General features: G+C 32.3%; 1 protein-coding gene across 1 annotated transcript; it reads right to left on the reverse strand.

Annotated features, from left to right (window-relative positions):
* Positions 1 to 315: 315 nt before the first annotated feature.
* LOC131652517 (abhydrolase domain-containing protein C22H12.03) lies at positions 316 to 10308 on the reverse strand. The gene is made up of 13 exons (XM_058922380.1): positions 10013 to 10308; positions 9567 to 9701; positions 9385 to 9411; positions 8393 to 8483; positions 7202 to 7245; positions 6707 to 6805; positions 6187 to 6244; positions 6052 to 6104; positions 3860 to 3961; positions 2458 to 2523; positions 1668 to 1780; positions 1191 to 1362; positions 316 to 597 (listed from the first exon to the last, which is right to left on the reverse strand). The coding sequence occupies exons 1-13, from the start codon at positions 10139 to 10141 to the stop codon at positions 529 to 531; spliced, it is 1158 nt and encodes a 385-aa protein (XP_058778363.1). The 5' UTR covers positions 10142 to 10308; the 3' UTR covers positions 316 to 528.
* Between the last annotated feature and the right edge of the window lie 9178 nt (positions 10309 to 19486).

Genomic DNA, 19486 nt, shown 5'->3' on the forward strand with positions numbered 1-19486 from the left:
CAAGGTGTGAAGACATGTAGAACAAGTAGAATTGACCCATGCGAAAGTTTATTCAATTTTTTGAGTATATAACTAAATAGTATTTTTAATTTCCAAATTTTGGCTTAAAGATATTTTCAATGGGCAAATGTTTGTTTGAAGGGTTTGAGTCGTTTTGTACTTAATTGATATTATTATTTTACACAGCAAGGGGACATCGAAATGCAAGCCAATACGACAGGGGAAATCACACAGCTGGGACAGATTTCACCAGCTTCAATCTTTCTAATCTTATTAGAAAGATTGACTATTCAACTCGTTCATGATGCCTGCATATTAAACAAATTCTAAAGGCTGTGTTCCTGTAAACTAAGAAACCGTGTGCTTCTCAAAACCAAAGACATGATGTACCAACTAGTTGTGTTGGAGAGATTTAATAGAGCAAAGTATAATAGTATATACAGAAGTGATAACAGAATAAAAAACTGGAAAATAAATAAAAGAACATTTGATATAAAGAACAAAATAGAAAATACATAATTAGTAAAGTCACGCCTTATTTCCCTGGAAAGAGGATGACAGTATCCTGAAGAGTCCATCTGGGTTATCAGTATGTACCTGTTATGGACAAAGTTAAATCCTATTTCGAATAATGTCATAACTCATAAGCAAGTTGTGCAGAACAAATTTCATTCTCATTCCGTCCATATTCAATATGCATCCACTTATAAAAAATCCAAAGAATCTAACCACAAATCAAATTGCTACAAACATGAACATGCAAGTTTCCCTTATACATGCATATCCTCCTCTGTCAAATTAGGAGAGAGAATTTGCACTAGTATGTGTGTGTGTGGATGAGACAAAGCTAAGCTTTTAAGCTTTATTCCAACATTTGTTTGGAACTTTTTAACATTAAACCAAATAGCTTTAGACTTTGATTAGCCAATCCTGAAGAAAGAGATCTAGGTGATGGAGTCAATGTTGCCTGCGCCGGTGAATTCTGAGGAGGTCACCGGATCGACTCAAATTTTTTATAGCATATTAAAATTTTTAGATCCCAGTTTTGAGTATAAGATACTTCATAGACACAGATTTACAGAGAATGCAAAGATAGAGAACTGAATTTCTAACATGAGAATGGTCCGTGTAAGGTGAAAGGCATGCAAAGAAGGGGTCCATACTCTAAAAAGAATAACTATATAACATACCCAGTGGCCAGCATCTTCAAGGACATGCATTTCAACTCCACCTCCTTCCTCAGCAGCAAGCTCCTCCGCAACATGGATTCGCTGAAGATCTTCAAGAGCCCATCTGTGCAGGCTCCTCTCTGCTTTCAAAAAGTTTATATGCACACCACGAGGTACATCTTCAACAACTTTCCTATGAACAGAATCATAAGATATTAGAGGACCCATAAGAATCTTCTAGTGTGAAAATTTAACAATTCAAATTTGAAAGCGATTGCATCTATTGTTAACATTGGCATCAGTATATGCATAAACCGTGAAATTTATTTCTTCAGCAGTTCTTATTGAATATCAAATTAACAGCCATGAAGGACCTCCCACAATTATTCATTCATTTTAATTATACACTAAACAGGACCCTATTTTACCCGACTAGAGAAGGTTGATATAAATCAATACATTACTGCTAGTATTGTTAACACAGATCTCGGTAAGTACCACAAATTTGTTTCTTCATAGGATTGATACATTTCTGATATCCCCTTCAGGTCAAACACCCATGAGAGGCGTGAATTAGGAGAGCTGGTAGGTCGGAGGTTGGTCACAACCCACTACATGAAAAAAAGAGGGGAAAAGTTAAAAAAAATTATAGACAAATTGCCAATCAAAAGAACACGTCTATTTTTGGGCTTCGGCCCCTTCCATTATCAAAAGAAAAAGCACATCTAGTTTTTCTATCTTTGTTAGTTTTAAACTTTTAATGTGAATTGTCTTATTTGTAATCTCCAACATATTCATCAAGGAAGAAAAGCTCTAAAATATTTTAGTAGCTTAATTAATCAGCCATCTGAAAATGATTATATCATATATGACAATGTCAGAATTCAAATTCAAATAGACACGCAATCAGAACTTGCTTAAAGGGTAAACCACAGACAATTCACTAATATGATAGCTGAGTTCATTATTTACTGATTAGTCATACAGTAGGTTAAATTCTTCTAAAACTGATATCTGCTATTACCTGATGCCAACGGGATAGTATGGTATGATTGGGTAGGATAGTCATTGAAGGGAAGGGGATTAAATGGGATGGTATGACAAAATATGTCAACTTTAGGCTAAAGCTTCGTCTAACATGGCCTTATTAACATTATAGTTGAACCAAGAAAATTTATGCAGTACCCAATCATCAATAAACAAGAGAATTTTAAATACTACATAACCAAACAATAATACATGTACAATTTGAAAAGTGATAGTATCAAAGTAAGCTATTGTTCTGTACCTGTGCTACATCATTGGAAAATCCTTGTTGAATAAGAGCTTTGAGAACATCCTTCTTTGAAGAGACCTTCCTTAAGAAAAATACCATAACAAAATTAAAAAATTGCTCACAAACGGAACAGTAATAACAGATGAGACAATGCGAGAAAAATTAAGCGAGTGAAGTTTAATTTTTAAAAGCTTGATTTCATTCAACAGAGTTCATTACATCATTCTGTTTCTATAAGCATGCTAGTCTGTTTTGTTGTGCATGGGCTAAAGAACTGACAATAAATGTAGTATCTGAGAATGAGCAGACGGTTAGATAGCTGATATTTCAACAGCATGTAGATAGGCTGCAGGTAGTTCTAATGGTGTAGGTTTCGACTGATAACTCAAAAAAATTACGATGGCAGATAGCTCTAAAGGTGATCTGAAATGGGTTTGAATACAGAAGAGACCATACAACGGACAAGAGTGGAATCCAGATCAAAATCGACAGAAGCAAGCAACAGTCACTAGAAAAGAAGTTTCATAGTAGCCATAAATTGGGCTAATGACAAAAAATGGGGAAAGACACAATTTAAAGAAGACAAAAATTCCCCAATGCACCTTGGATCTACCAGACTTGTCTCTCATTGGAAGCTGAATATCATGTTGAAAGATAAGAGAAACAAAAGGTGTATAATGATATCCATGTACACTACATAATGGAGCTCAATTATATACTCAAATATGAACATGACTCTATTTACATGATATACAGTACAACCATAACTACCATATTTACATTCAGACACACTTCTTCAGAAGTCAGAATAAATACCAAATAATAGCAAAATGCAGCACATACAGATTTTACACAATTTAACATGGTTCAACTCAACATCCTTCATCCATAGATGAAAACGGAACAGATATTCTATAAAAATAACAAGAGTGTGCTAATGTTTATGGAATTCTCAATCTCCTTTTATCTAAAGACTGCCTGCCTTACCACAATACCACTAACCCTAGATGCTAGATCTAGGCAAAACCCTATGAGGGTTGTATAACCTTGCGAACAGTCTTTTTCACACTCTAATCCTCATTCACATATCTCTAACACTTCCCTCATGTGCAAATTCATAGCCCACGATACTTTGGTTGGCAGGCAACCACTTTTACACAATCTTTATGACTTTACTAGTCTCACCATACTAAAAGTAAATGATTCACGTATTAGTTACAATTTGAATGTACTGACAGAATAGGAAATTGTCAATACTTATCAAAACAAGAATTCAGGTTAAAACCAACAACTACACTTTAAAAACCCGAACCAAAAGCAACGTGTTAAATCAAATTAAGATCACCATTACATTCATTTACTCAAAAAACAAGTTTAGTGAGAAAAGCATTAGAAGAATCAACTAAAGACCTACCTCCTTTGGCAGTGTATTTAATAATGATATGAGTTCTTCTGGGTGGTCCTCTCCATCTCCACCTGCTCGAACTTTTCCGGGGGTTGCATCCAGAATCCAAGCCTTCAAATAGCATTAGAATATGAGAGTATAGTCTAGTATAGCAAATAAGAAGACATGAAAAATAATTGTAATCTGATAGAAAATGATACCAAGCAAAGAAATATAAAGGAAAATAGGAAATAACTGACTATTATTGAAATTTTCTGGTTAGTGTGGACAGATTTCGGATTGCAGCAGGAAATCAAGTTTACAGAACTGTAAGAAAGAAAACAAAGGAAGATTAAGAAAGGCACTTGCTATTCAAGAAATTTGAGATTTTTGGTCTCCCCTTCCAAAAATTCGAGAGCTTGGTCTCTACCAATCAATATCCAGCCCCGAAATTAAATTTCTGCCGACTTCTCCTTCCACTTCCCTAACTGCTTCCTAATAGATAATTGTCAACAACATAACTGATGCCTAATACATAACTCTTCCTAATAATACAATAACAATACTAATAAGAGGTCTAACATAATTTGACAACTATGAATTTTTAAGGGCTTTTTTGAACATTTGTAACTCATTCGGAAGTGCGGCGCAATAGTAGCTGTGACATCTGTTATTTTGGCTACTACACTAAACTGCTCCACTACTACAGGTCCTGTAGTGGGCAGAGGCTGCTCCACTTCCACTACATCGCCATAGCCCATTATTGGCAACACAGGTCAGAAACAACCTCATATTGGAAGAATCCTATGATCCACCTACCCCCAAGTCGTAAAACCTCCAACGTCAGCATGTGCCCCACCTCACGAGTGTGCATTCTACCTCGGGACATTTTCCACAAATCGGTGAGTGTACTATATGGTTCTTTCCAGCCACCATATTATTCAGGCACCTTCTCTGGCTATTTTATCATACTTTTCAGACCTTACTTCATACTGAAACTTAAACAGTAGTCCCTACGTCCCAAAATATATGTCATTCTAGCAAAAATATAATTGTCCAATTTATGTCATTTTACAATATTGATAAAATTTTAAACCATTATTCATTTTACCTCAGTATTTATTATTCTCTAATTTTTCAACTTTTATAATATCTCTTTCCAATATCACTAATAATTACTTCTATTTGTTTATTTTGCTATACCAAAGAATACAAGTGTTTGGATAACTCTCTGCACATGTTTTTCTCCGTATATTTGTGCTATTTCAATGAAACTATAACGTTATAAAGTGACATACGTTTCGGAAGTTGAATCATTTTTTATCATGAAGAATATTAAAAACTTAATAAGGGTACTTTTGGAAAGTAAAGCATAATTTTGACAAAAAATCAGTAAAATTGATTATATTTCTTAAGTATGTGCTTTGCTAGAATGACATATAATTTGGGGCAAAGGGAGTAATACTTTTGCACACTTTAAGCTTCCATCACACAAAGCAACCTCTAGAGTAGAAGGCATCACCTTCAGACACAATGCAGTAACCAGTCATTAATACAGTGTATTTGGTCCTTTTGCTACATTCGCTACAGAATCCTTGGGGTCTACTTGCCTACATTTTTACTTCTCAGGCATGTATTCTGAAGTATTAAGATGATAAAGGGCCACATACTCTCAGGCATATACTCCCTCCGGTCTCATATATAAGCAATTTTACAAAAAACCTCACCCTTTAAGAAAAATGTCTAAATGCATTTAAGTCTTACACTCTTTCTAGTTTTACCTCTACTATTTGCTTTGGAAATTGTTAAAGACATATAAATGTAAAAAAAAAAGTAGGGGTATATTTGGAATAATGACATTAAATATATTAATTATATATGTTTTTTTCTTATATTTAAGACCATTGAAATTTTTTTTTTTGCTTATATTTGAGACCGGAGAGAGTATTATGATGATTAAGGGAACTGTCTGACTAAATCTTGTAATGAGTACAGGTCTTTAATAGCCCACAAAAATATGTCCACCAAATCAGATATTTTTATCAAAAATATCCAAAAAGCTATATAAACTAAATAGGAATGTAACCCTATCATAATCATAAAGGATTCAAACAAATCATACTACCATAAATATCAATATCGCTACAATAAATATCAATATCTCAACAAGTTAATCCAAAATCAGGCCAGCAAAAGTAAATAGCAACTAAATATGGGCTTACTCTGACTGGTCGAGCAAGAGGTTTTGCAGCTTGGTCCACCATGCTCAAAACAACTGAACATACAAGACATTAAAAGTAAAAATGATGAACAAGCTATTGAAAAAGAAGAAAAAAAAGTAATATTTAATAACTAACCTTTTCCCCCAAAACTATGACCAACTAACACACGAGGTGTTATTCTTAGTTCCCGAACCTAACAATAGAGAGAATGACATTAAATGAAACAGAAAATAGTTTGTGTACATAAAAATATGAATTTATCAATTCTCTTTTAAAATCTATGAAGTAAAGAAAATAAGTTTGGTTAAGCATTACAGGTTTTGTACAATAAATCTAAAATGTGGAAAACATATTTGAAATGAGGAGAGAAAAAAATCAAAGGGTTCTCATTCTCACAAGTCACAATTGGTATCATTTAACATTTCATGTCAAAGAATGGATAATCTATTGCAACTAAAAATCAAGGGAAATAAAGTGATAAGTAAAAAATAATTGAGGTGTTCTGGGTTCACCCAAACTGGAAAGACATCCAAATGGTTAACCACCAGGTGTCCCATCTCAAAAATCAAGGTTTAAGTTAAATTAAGAGAGTGTAGCGTGAAAGCCATATAGACTAATGAATATTATTTGTGAAGCATGTTTAAAAAACACATACCAGTTTCAAAACATCAAGAGCAGCAGATGCAACAGTATGTGGACCTCTCTTCTTGATTGATGTTGAATCACCATGACATCGCAAATCTACCAAAAGAAACTGTCAACACAAACACGAGAAACAAACAGGATTAAGATTGATTTACATCTAGAATGTTCTTGCACTGCAATCCCAATCATCATAGTTTGTGAAACCTGGAAAAGAAAATATTGCCTAATAATAGTAGAGTTTAATAACGCAATCCATACTTATTATATTTATTCCATCATCAATAAACAAGAAGGTGATCGTTATTGTTGCAACTAAGGTTTTCACTTCATAAAATATTTTAAATTTTCAAAATCATGGAAATACATGGTTCATTAATAATGTGAATATCTATATAGTGTTAGTAGATGAATATTAAATCCATAGCCATCATGCGTACTAAAACCATTAAGTATTTATTTGGAAAGTAAATACTATAACAAAGCACAAAAATGTACATCAACATACCTGCCACATAGGAAACTCTCTTGCCAATCTCTTTGCAAAAGTACCTGAAATATCATTCTTCCAAAAATGAATTACAAAACAAACAGCTAATTCTTCGCTTTTAAATTTGCCTGACAAACTATGCAAAAATATCTAACGCATATATTTAATTTAACACCATATTAGAACTACAACAATAGAAGAAATTAAAAAAACAAAATTAAAGATTTAACATCATTGAGTTAGGAAGCCAGGGTTAAGTGACTAACTCATCCTTTTGATCAAAATACTACAAATGATTCCCTTTACAAAATTACACGGGGATGCTAGTAACACTACATGGTCATGCATAAAAGTGCAAGAATAAAATTCAACCGCATATATGAAGATTGAGAATGTCTCCTTCTTGAGGTGTTGGAGTATTATAAATACTTTCCATGTGTTCAAACGTTCCTCATTAGGTATCCAATAAAAAATAATTTCTTATCGGCTTGAACACTTACCAAACACGGCTGAGAAACCTCTTGGACGCTTAGGGGAAATCATTTTGTCCCCTTACATCCTATATTAACACCAACACTCGTTTATGTAGGAGGTGTATCAAGTGAGTGAATGGTAGGAGATAATATTCAACAATTCATAAAGAAGGGTAAGTTAAATTTAGGTAATTTATTTTATATAAAACATGAAACTTTGGCAATAGAAAAGCCCTAAATCAACTTACTGTGTTTTACGGAACTCCTTTTTTCACTAGAATCCCTATAATTTCAATTCCACAAATTACATTGTTCAATATTGCATTTTCAGGCAATGTCTTCAGAATCTTAAAGATGAATGGCCATACCAATAACAAAAACAAATATATAATTAACAAATAATAATAAAACTAAAACGATATGGTATCTGAACCATTCATATGGAACTGAAAGTATCGTATACAGACCAAAATGATTAAACTTTTATAAAGCAGCAAACACCGATAAATCTTCATCATTCAAACTCCAATAAAATCAGTAAAATATTGATCCATTTTTTCTCGAATAGAAAAGCAAGAGTTTTAAATGCCAGACCATACAGTAACTATGAATATTCCCACCAAGACCAAAGGTGTGAGTTTTGAGAGCACGTAAGAGAGGGGAGTAGTCTGATCAGGCTGAATATATTGCTGCAAAATGATAATATTGCACATTATACAGAAATAGTAGCACTCACCCCAGTTTTTCCTGCACCCAAGGATCCCGTGCAAAAAGACAGCTGTTGGTGGATCAGGTAAAGATCTATCCATAACAGAACTCCACCTCACCTGTATACCAAATATTTCTGTTTATTGGTCTATTGAAATGTTCATACAGTTCCAGGCCTTTAATTTGCAAACTTGTATCCCGCTCTCTACGTAATACAGTTTCAAATCTATTTGCCATGAAGCCTTTTGAACATGATGTTCAACAACTAATGATTAAGTGTATTTTAACAAATTTCTATTGTATACGTTTCAGTATTTAATATCAATAAACTGTTCAAGGCAACAACTTAATAGTAACATTTCTAATCAGTTGTCCACGGCGGAGAGCCAAAATCCCGCCATACCGGACGCTTTGCAGCGCCATTATAGCGGAAAAACCCGCAATATTTAGCCAATATTTACCATTGCGGTGAGTCCAAAAACCACCATGTATATCCGCCATAGCGCCGCCATTGCGGATATTTAATAACCCTGTTTCTAATTGAGACTCAGAGAAAAATGAAGAATAGTGAACTGTCCTCTTTCAAGGACTAGTACAGTGAACTCATTATTTTGGTTCTTTTTTCCATAAAGCACACACTTTAAGTTCTTCGAATACTCCCTCTCTAGTAGAAGAACTATTTTTACATAAGGGATGCTTATATAATGAATGTCTCAACTTTCTGCCAGAAACTACCCCAGCTTAAAAATCACACATCTCTTAGTTCATCCTAAACCAACAAGGTATGACTGAGTGACCTGAAGGCGAATGAGGGTAAATTTTCTTTGATTGTCAGCAAAGAGCAACTGAACAGGATATGAAAATTAAAAATGAATAGTCCTCTCACACACACACGCCATCACCCTAATGAACTGAATGGAACACAATAATACATCTAGAAACTGAGAAGATTAACTATCGTCTAAATTAGAAATAAATAACTGGAATGAAATGGAGAACTAAGAAATAAATAATACTCACAAGGGCCCCTTGAACCAAATCATATGCCTGAGACATAAAAAAAAATAACAAAAAAGCCATCAGTTGTAATAAACAAAGACAAAATCAGATAATCGTTCTCTACAACTACTAAGTAAAGAATCAAGCATTTCACAGTAAATAAACGAAACATAAAACTGCGCGCAACAAGCTATGAAGATTACCAAAATGCTAGAGGAGCTGGGCACATCCGCCTTTAGTTCAACAGTGTCGCGCACTAATGCCATTGATATTGTCCTAACTTTAACTGCACGGCTGGAGTGACTAAGAGCCAATCGAGAGACGTTGAATTTCTCATTCTAAATTAAAAAAAAAAAAAAAAAAACAGATCAATGCATAACTCGCAATGTTCAAATTCAAAGTAACAACGTTTAACAATATCACAATACTGTTACTGAATTTCAGTTACTAAACAGTAAACACAAAGTTCAAAGCCTCAAACGGAAAAATAGCAACATAATGGATTATATAAACCGATTCAAGCACTGAAATAGTTGAAACTACACAACCGAAACTCAAATGCGACTGCGATGTAAGTAGCGATGACGGATATACGAGAATTTAGCAGCATAGAAATTATCGAAGTTAATAGCGGATTAAGAATGGAGACCTGAGCGAAGCGAAGAATGCGAGGTGTTATAGCCTTGCGTGAATTGGAGGAAAACGTCGAATTCAGATCCAATGAGTTAACCGCGGTGGCGGCGGTGAAGCAGGTGGAAGAATTGGTTAATGGCGGCATAGTGAGCGTACTGGAAAATGGTGACACGGTGAATGCTGTGGTGTCACCGAACCTCCCTGACGGAGAAAGAGAGGAGCCGCCAAAATAGGCTCAACGCTTTTCTTCTTTTTCTGTACACGCGCTTTTTTTTCTTTAAATTAAATTCTTTCTTGTTTTGATTTTAATGGTTTGTTCTTCTTCTTCTTTTTCTTTTGTGCCAGCTGGTGTCTATCGGGAGAATCGAATCGCGTGCTGTAGCTGCTTCACGCAGTTTCAGAAGCAGACGATCTTGGTCATAGATATGATCCAACAGCTATGATTTATACACGTATTATTTGATCTTAACCGTTTATTTTTCATCAAACGCTTATCAGCGGTACTGCATGAAATCTAAATCGCTATCTTATGTAGAGTAGTAGTAAATCTTTCAAATTTTGAGTTAAATTAATTGAAAACGGAAAATGGGAAGCACCGTCCATTATGAATCGCAAATGCTCAACCGTATAAACTGTGAGCTGCTGCCACGTGATGTGATTCAAGTTTCATTGGATTTAGCTTTGAATGTGCTAGAGCATCTTCAATTGAAGGTTTTTCTTTTTCTTTTTTCAACAAAGGTTGTTTAATGTATGTTAGAATTCATAAGTTTCATAATTTAGCAATTGTATCATTGGAGTAGATATACGTAGAGTTATAGTTAATTAAATATTTGTGTAAGTTACATCATGAAACTATTCAAAAATAGATTGTTTAATATTAAATAATATTAATTTCGATAATTTATGGAGTCAAATATAAATTGATTTGGTCACATAATAGACTCCTTATTCAAATTACCATTGAAATAAAATTGGTTTAAATTGTTTCCATGATGCTTAAATGCAATGTGGCAATTAATCGCACAAAAAATAGCTCAAACAATCAAAAATAAGTTCTCCTATTAGAGATGCTCTTATAGTATTGATATTCATTTCAATTTTTTAAATGGACTTTATTTAATTTTTTATATGTATTTTATATTTCGCTATATTTTCAAATATTTATATAATATTTAATTTATTTAAAAAAATTAAAATGGATTTCACAAAATTTTCCAAATTTAATTGTATATATTTTTAATTTAATTCAATTAACAGTAGCAAAATTAATGAAATACACCGACTTTAAAATTTTTATAAAAGTTAAAGTTGTTTGTGGGCCGGTTTATTTCAGTTTCGAAAAAAATATAATCTTCAAGGTAATCAAAAATATATGGATTAATTATGATGATTTTCACATTTTTACGATAAAGTTAAAACCGAACTAAATTGAAAAATAACGGTTTGATATAAGTTTGATTGATCGAATATATTATAAACAAATGTGAAGAAAAAATGTAAACATCTAATTTACATCAACTAATTTTCCATGATAATATAAAAGCTCTGATTTTTTCATTTCTCCATATAAGTTATGAATATCACAAATGATTCTAAAAAAATGACAATTCAAATACTATAAGTTTGTTTAGATTTTGGTGTGCTCAAATTTGTCCGAACTAATGAACACTCTTAGACAAAATTACTTAAATATACATAGAATTTTAAATTAAAAAGTCGAGATACAGCGGGCGAGGATTTGGTGCATTTATGGCGCCAAAAATACCATTCTCTCATTTGTTTTATCTAATTTTTTATAAAACAGAAAGTGAAGAAAAAAATGAAAAGTAAGATAAAAAAAATGATGTAAAAAGAGATAGACTCAAAGACATTGTGACTTTGGCACCTTAAAAGTAACAAAACTCACAGATACAACACTGCTATTTTTAAACCACTTGAATTTGGACATGTAACTTGCTATTGTGTAGAATTTTTAGTGGATTTTAATTCAAGATTTTAAAAAATAATTATTAAAATATCTTAAAAATTACTAAGATTTAATAAATTTAAAATATTACTAAGATTTATTATTTAGATTTTAAATGATTGTATCATCAAAAGTTATAAACTTTAAAATAACTTTATGAATTTAGTATAATATTTCAAATGAGATAAAATAGTTATTATATTTAATCAGTAAATACATAGTAAACAACAAACAATTGAGATAAAATAGGGTTGAACAGTCAAAAAATAACTTTTTAAAAACCAATGAAATGTGATAATAGCTAGCAGCTGTATATCATATAGAGTACATTTGTTTAAAAATAAAATATAATATAATAAGAGAAAAAAGAATATGACAATCAATCACAATCATGTATCTAATTAAAACACAATTTTAATTTTAAAAAACTTATATGACATGGCAAATGTAGGAATTTTTTTTTTATTACAGCAAGTGTAAGGATTTTGATGGTTTGTATGTGTAAAGTTAATTTACACTGTCAGTGTACTACCTTTAAATTCATATAATAATTTTTTTATAAATAAATAAATAATAAATAATAACAATAATAGAAATTATAATAATTTTTTATATGTATAATATCTATATAATTTTTTATACAAATTCATATAATTATTCCGCTATCTGCTATCTCATTTTTACAGTCGGTCGCTCCGCCCTGCTATTCGAGATTAATAACTCCGATAAGAAGTACATATGATGCCAAGTCTTCATACCCATATTTTTCGGTGGCTTGGTTGAACGGTGCTTTATGTCACATACAAGAATATAATTGTGTACTCCATTTGGAACTCCATGTTCATGGTCAATTTTAGTATCAAAGTTGGGTTCCTCTTATGGTTCAGACACCACTCGCATATTGTTCATTGGCGGAGGATCAACATCCACCTAAATCACCTATATGTTGGAAGTTTCTCATTTAAATATAGACACATTTGTTGCAACTAACTACTTGAACTTAACTGTATATCAAAAACAACATATTTGCCTATCCATATTCTTGTATTAAAATTCCATAACTTTAACCCCTTCGTACCTTTTTTTCGTAACCGACAAAGACACACTTCTTTTACTTTAAATCAAGTTGGATCGATTTTTACTTGATATATTCACATAAGTTGTACACAAAAATAAAACTCTAAACTCTTAAGGATAATAGGATTACCTGTCCATACTTTCTCTGCAACTTTTCTTATGGTGACTTGTTGATAAGATATCACGTCATGTAAACTATCTCTTTCAATAAACTTTTGATAACTAGGTTATGACCCCGCTCGATGCGCGGGATTATTATTATACTTTAGAATTCATATTTATTTTTTTGATACTTCAGAAATATTAAATCACAATTAAAAAATCAGAAAACATGTTATTTAAAATATAAGTACAATTGAATTTCAATTATTTGGCTCTCTACTAATTGATTTTATTCAATCACATAATAAACTTGTAAATAAATAAAAATAAAATATTTTTATAGAGCACAAAGGTTACGATGGTCTTGATTAAAATTTTAGATGTTGTAAAGGTTATCTTAAAGAACAAATATTATCAGTTATAAAGTCTTAAACGAATGATAGGAGACATAGTCTTGAATGAATGATAAGAATTAAAAAACTATCACCTTAAAAAATTAACTAAAATAATATAAAAAATAAATTAATTGAATATAATCCCTCTAACCCTTGATTGAACTAAGAAATTCATTTTGCTTATATGCAATCAGACAAATCAAATGTCTGCAAAATTTATAAAAAAAAAAAAAGTATTTTAGTTTTCAAAATTGATAACATAAGTGCAATTATAAGTTGAAGACTAAAATACAAAAAGAAAGTAACTATTATTAAGTTAAATATCATAAAGATAATATCAGTAGTCGAGGCAAAGTGATAAAACATGAAACAATTTCTTCAGCACATCTACATAGACACCTGACAAAATATTAATATTAATAATATAAAACATAAATAAATTAAATATAATTTTCAATAAATCAATTGAACAAACAAATTCATTTGCAATTCATGCAATCAAACACATGAAGACTTGTAAAACTGTAAAAAAAAAATATAATTTAATTTCCAAAATTGAAATTTAAAAATGTAATTAGAAGTTTGGAGACGAAAAATATAAAATATAAAGTGAATTAAATCTGACATTATCCGAAAAAAATAACACTGAATACTTATCTGTGGAAGCCAAAAAATCCATGTGATTCATTGGTAAAAATTAACCAATAGATAGAAGGCTCTATTGTTGAAAAGTTAGAATGTTTACTTAATGTATGAAATGAAGAAAGGGTGTAATTTTCTATACAAATGAGACTCTATGTAGAAACGTAACAGAATGATTTATTGAGTTTGAATTATCATAATTAATATTTATCATTTTTTTTTTGATAGAAATAATTGGTTAGGATGCAAAACTGTAAATATTGAAGAAATCATAACTGAATAATTTATTAAGTAATTATTATCATAATTTATTGACATTCATTTAACGGAAATAATATGTGCGGGCATCCGAAAGTGAAAAGTATTAGATAGTAGTATAGAAGAAGAAAAAAGAAGGGAGTGAAGCATTTGAGTGACGAAAAATACTTGCATGAACACAAACATAACAAGTGGTTTTACAAACAACCAATTACAAATTTTTATTAATTAAAAAACAAAAATATTTTTTTTTCTCTCCTACTCAATCACAACCACCCCATGAATCCAATTAAAAAAGAAGTTAAATTTTAAATAAATTTAAAAATTTCTCTTTTCTTATTGGTTGTTCCTAACACTAGTGATTTATGTTCGTTTCCATGCAAGTTTTTCTCTTGAGTGACACCTAAAATTTTTATGTGATGTGTAAATATTATGTTACAATATTATTAAAAAATAATGTATTTACCAAATAAGTTTATAATATGATATTTTTTTAATGTATGAACTATTTCTTTTTTCATAATAAGAATTGAATTAATTTTTTTTTTGGGATATACATATATATTATATTAATTATTATTAATATTGTTTTTGTTATGATTATTGTTATTTTAATTATTATTACAATTGTTGTTGTTATGATTATTATTTTAATTACTAATATTGTGTCAATTTAGTAATTAATTAGTAGATTTAAGATTGTGACAATAAATATATATTATTTATTATTTATATTATTATTATTAATATTATTATTATTGGTTTAATATTATTATTATATTTATTCTTAATGTAGGGTTAAATTAGTAAAATTAAAATTAAAGTGTAAGGTCAAATTAGTAAAATTTGAATAATGTATGGTTAAATTAGTAAAATTAAAATTAAAGTGTAAGGTCAAATTAGTAAAATTTGAATTAGGGTTTGTGTTTAGAGTTGCTATCAGGTTAACATGTGGCTAGGGTTGCCATCATGACAACCTTAGATTTATAGATATTAAGATTCATCATTTAATAAGAGACATCTTACCCTTTTAGTTAAAGATCTATTTACTCTATCTATTCCGTGATTTGAGTGTGATGTCTTACAAATTGAGAAATACCTTTAATAATGTGTTATTCACATAACCTCTTCAAATTTTAATTATTGTACCCTGTTCCAAATACTTGATTTCTGTTTGTTTAATTCTTCACCATTTTTTTCATAACTTAAATTCAATAAAAACTTTAAATTTCTACTTCAAAAAATTCACCAAAATCTAATTTAATGAATTTGATATATAGGATTTGAAAAAAAGAAATTAAATGTAATTTTCAATTAAAAAAATACACTAATAATATAAAATATTTTTACATTACTAATCAATCAATCAATCAATGACGTGTATCTAATTAAATGATACTTTTAAGGGTTAAATATACTAACCCCCCTGTAATGTTAGCGAGATTAGGTTTTAGCCCCTGGTAAAGTTTTTTTTTTCATCACCCCCTTAACTTGCAAAGATTCCACGCCAAAACACCCCCCAATGCCACTTGTTAAATCAGATTTATTAAAATTAAATTAAAATGTCCATGTGGCATTAACATGTTACATACGTGGCAAAATGAGTAAAATTTACATGCCATGCTGTTGTAAAGAGTTAAAAAGTCATTTGGTTTTACCCCCTTGTAAAAATTAGGTTTAGTTACGTTTTCAGACATTCTCAAGTTAGCAACAACAGTGACGACGGCGACGGCGCATAAGGGTGTGGTGGACGACGGCGCATAAGGGTTTGGTGGACGACGGCGCAATGTCAGAGGTTAGTGTTGTTATGGTTATTCTTCTTCTCCATTTCGTGTTTCTTCTCTGTTGGGGTTTTTATTTCGATTTGCATGATTAAACGCAGGATATGCAACATTTCAACGTTACTTTCCACCACGGGGGTGAGTTTATTAGGGTAAACAAAGATGAGATAATCTATAGAGGGGGGGGTAGATTCTACTATTTCTGGGTTACACATAGAATCATGGACCATGGAAACTGTCGAGAACCTAGTGAATAAGTGGGGGTACAAGAAAGGGAGCTATAGGGTATGGGCGAAGATATTGGAAATAGACGAGGGTTATATCCCGATTAGAAATGATGATGATGCATATGATTTTGCTTCTTATTTTTGTGCAAATGGTACTGAGGGAGACTTATATCTGGAACATGATGCTGAAAACATAGAACAATATGTGAGGGAACTTGCATGTGTTAATGGAGACACTGATCTAGATGACTTAGGAGATGAAGTGGTTGAGGGTTTGGATGATAGTGAGGACGACAGAGCCACTGCCTTGTTAGATGGTTTTGAGGGTATTGATGTAACTTTGCCACTAAGGGAAGAGGGGGTAGTTGCTGGATTGTTGACTAGGCCCAATAAGAAATGTGAAGAAGATGCATATGTTAGTGATGAGCTCAACTCATCAGATCCAGATGAGTCTTGTGATGAGGATAAGCCCAAGTATGAGAAATTTAGGAAAGAGCACCTAAATAAGGACTTCAAGTTTAAGTGGGGTATGGAATTTAATACACTTGTTGACTTCAAAGAGGCAATACGTGAGTGGTCAGTCCTCAATGGTAGGGAAATTAATTTTGTGAAAAATGAAAGTTATAGAGTAAGGGTAGAGTGTAAGGCTAAATGTGGTTTTTTGGTCTTATGTTCCAAAGTGGGCCACAAGCATACTTATGCTATAAAAACACTTGTAGACACCCACACATGTGCTAGGGTTTTAAACAACAGATCTGCAAACTCAAGATGGGTGGCTAAGCATGTGGTCAAGAAAATGCAATCAAGTGAAAATGTGAGAATCAGGGACATAATGCAAGATGTAAGGCAAAAATTTTCAGTGGGTATTACTGTTGCTCGGGCATGGAAGGCTAAGTTGATGGCAAAAAAAATAGTGGAGGGAGATGCTGATATGCAATATGCTGCTCTATGGAGGTATGCATCTGAATTAAAAAGAGTTAATAGTGGCAATACTGTGAAAATTAATGTTGAGAGACCAAGCCCAACTATCCAACCTAGATTTGGAAGTTTCTACTTCTCTTTTGATGGCTGCAAGAAAGGGTTTATCAATGGATGTAGGCCCTTTATAGGGGTTGATGGATGTCACCTAAAAACCAAGTATGGTGGTCAACTTCTGATTGCAGTTGGAAGGGATCCAAATGATCAATACTTCCCATTGGCTTTTGGAGTGGTAGAAACTGAGACCAAGGAGAGTTGGAGATGGTTTATCCAACTTTTGATGGAGGATATTGGACATGACAAAAGAATTGTTTTTATCTCTGATCAACAAAAGGTAAAGTTTTTGTACTTATATCTAATTGCTCTAACTGCATATCTATTATTGAAATATAATGTAATTGCTATAATTGTATTGAGCAGGGACTGGTAGCTGTTTTTGATGAGATGTTTGAGAGGATTGAACATAGGTTTTGCCTCAGACATCTATATGCCAATTTCAAGAAAAAGTTTGGTGGAGGAACCCTAATAAGGGATTTGATGATGGGAGCTGCTAAGTCTACATATCATCAAGCTTGGATGCAGAAGATGAATGAGCTAAAGAATGTTGATTTCAATGCTTGGACTTGGTTGATGGCTGTACCTACCAAGAGCTGGTGTAAGCATGCTTTTAGTTTCTACCCAAAGTGTGATGTGTTGATGAACAATATATATGAGTCTTTCAATGCTACAATTTTAGTTGCTAGGGACAAACCAATCCTTACTATGTGTGAGTGAATTAGGAAGTATTTAATGAATAGGGTAGCTACCTCTGTACATAAACTTGAAAAATGGCAACATAGAGTTATGCCTATACCTAGGAGAAGGTTGGACAATGAAGTTTTTCATAGTGGTCATTGGCTACCAACTTGGTCTGTGGATGAGAAGTTCTAAGTGACTCACAGTTTCAACAACCAAGAATTCATAGTGGACATAGCAAAAAAATCATGTAGCTGTAATTTTTGGGAATTGGTTGGGATTCCTTGTAGGCATGTTGTATCTGCTTTGAGCTATAGAAAACAAACACCTGAGGATTTTGTTGATGAATGCTACACAAGGGAGAAATATGCTAAGTGTTATGGATTCTCTGTGTCACCTATAAATGGCCAAGACATGTGGCCAGAAACTGAGATTGAAGACATGCTACCACCAGCTTACAAACAAGGGCCTGGTAGACCTAGAAAGGTGAGGATTCGAGAAAGTGGTGAAGAGGGTGCTAGGAAAAGAAGGACTGGGGTTGCATACAAATGTACAAAATGTGACCAGTTTGGTCATAATGCTTTGACCTGTAAGAGCCCCACACAGGACCCTGTTGCACTCAAAGAAAGGTAAGACATGTTATATGTTCTTCATAAATATTTCTGTTGCACTCAATGTATTAATTTGTACTGTTTGTTTGTGGCTGTGATGTAGAGAAAAGTCAAAGCTAAAGTGACTGAGGTTGTTCAGAATGATGTTCAGAATGATGTTCAGGCTGAGAATGAGGAGCAAAATAATGTGGAGACTGAGGTAGTTCAGAATGATGTTCAGGCTGCTGTCCAAAATGATGTAGAGGCTGAGAATGTTCATGATGATGTGCCAAATGATGTGCAGAGTCAGACCCAGTCGTGTGTTGTAGACAATAGTCAACCACAACCCAAGAAAAAGAAGACAATCAAACCTCACCATGGTTTAAAGATAAGGAGGAGTGAAAGAGTCAAATTAAGTTGGTTCAAGAAACCAATTATTGGTCCAGGTTCATCTGAGCAACCAATCACAATTGAAGACCCTGCAGAGACATCATCAAGCCTTGGAGTGTCAACTAGGTCTTTGAAGAAATGGAAGAAACAAAATAGCAGTTGATTATTTTGTGTATTTTGTACCAATTGACATTAAGTTAACTTGTAATGGTCTAGTAATGGTACTATGTCCTATGATATTTTGTGTGGTGGTATTTTGTTTTGTGGCCATTTGTAATGGTTTTTTGGGTAATGATCTACCTGACTTTTAGGGTAATGACCTATAACATTTGTAATTGTTTTTTGGATC

This window comes from Vicia villosa, linkage group LG2, assembly GCF_029867415.1.
Source record: "Vicia villosa cultivar HV-30 ecotype Madison, WI linkage group LG2, Vvil1.0, whole genome shotgun sequence".
NCBI classification, from domain to species: Eukaryota; Viridiplantae; Streptophyta; class Magnoliopsida; order Fabales; family Fabaceae; genus Vicia; species Vicia villosa.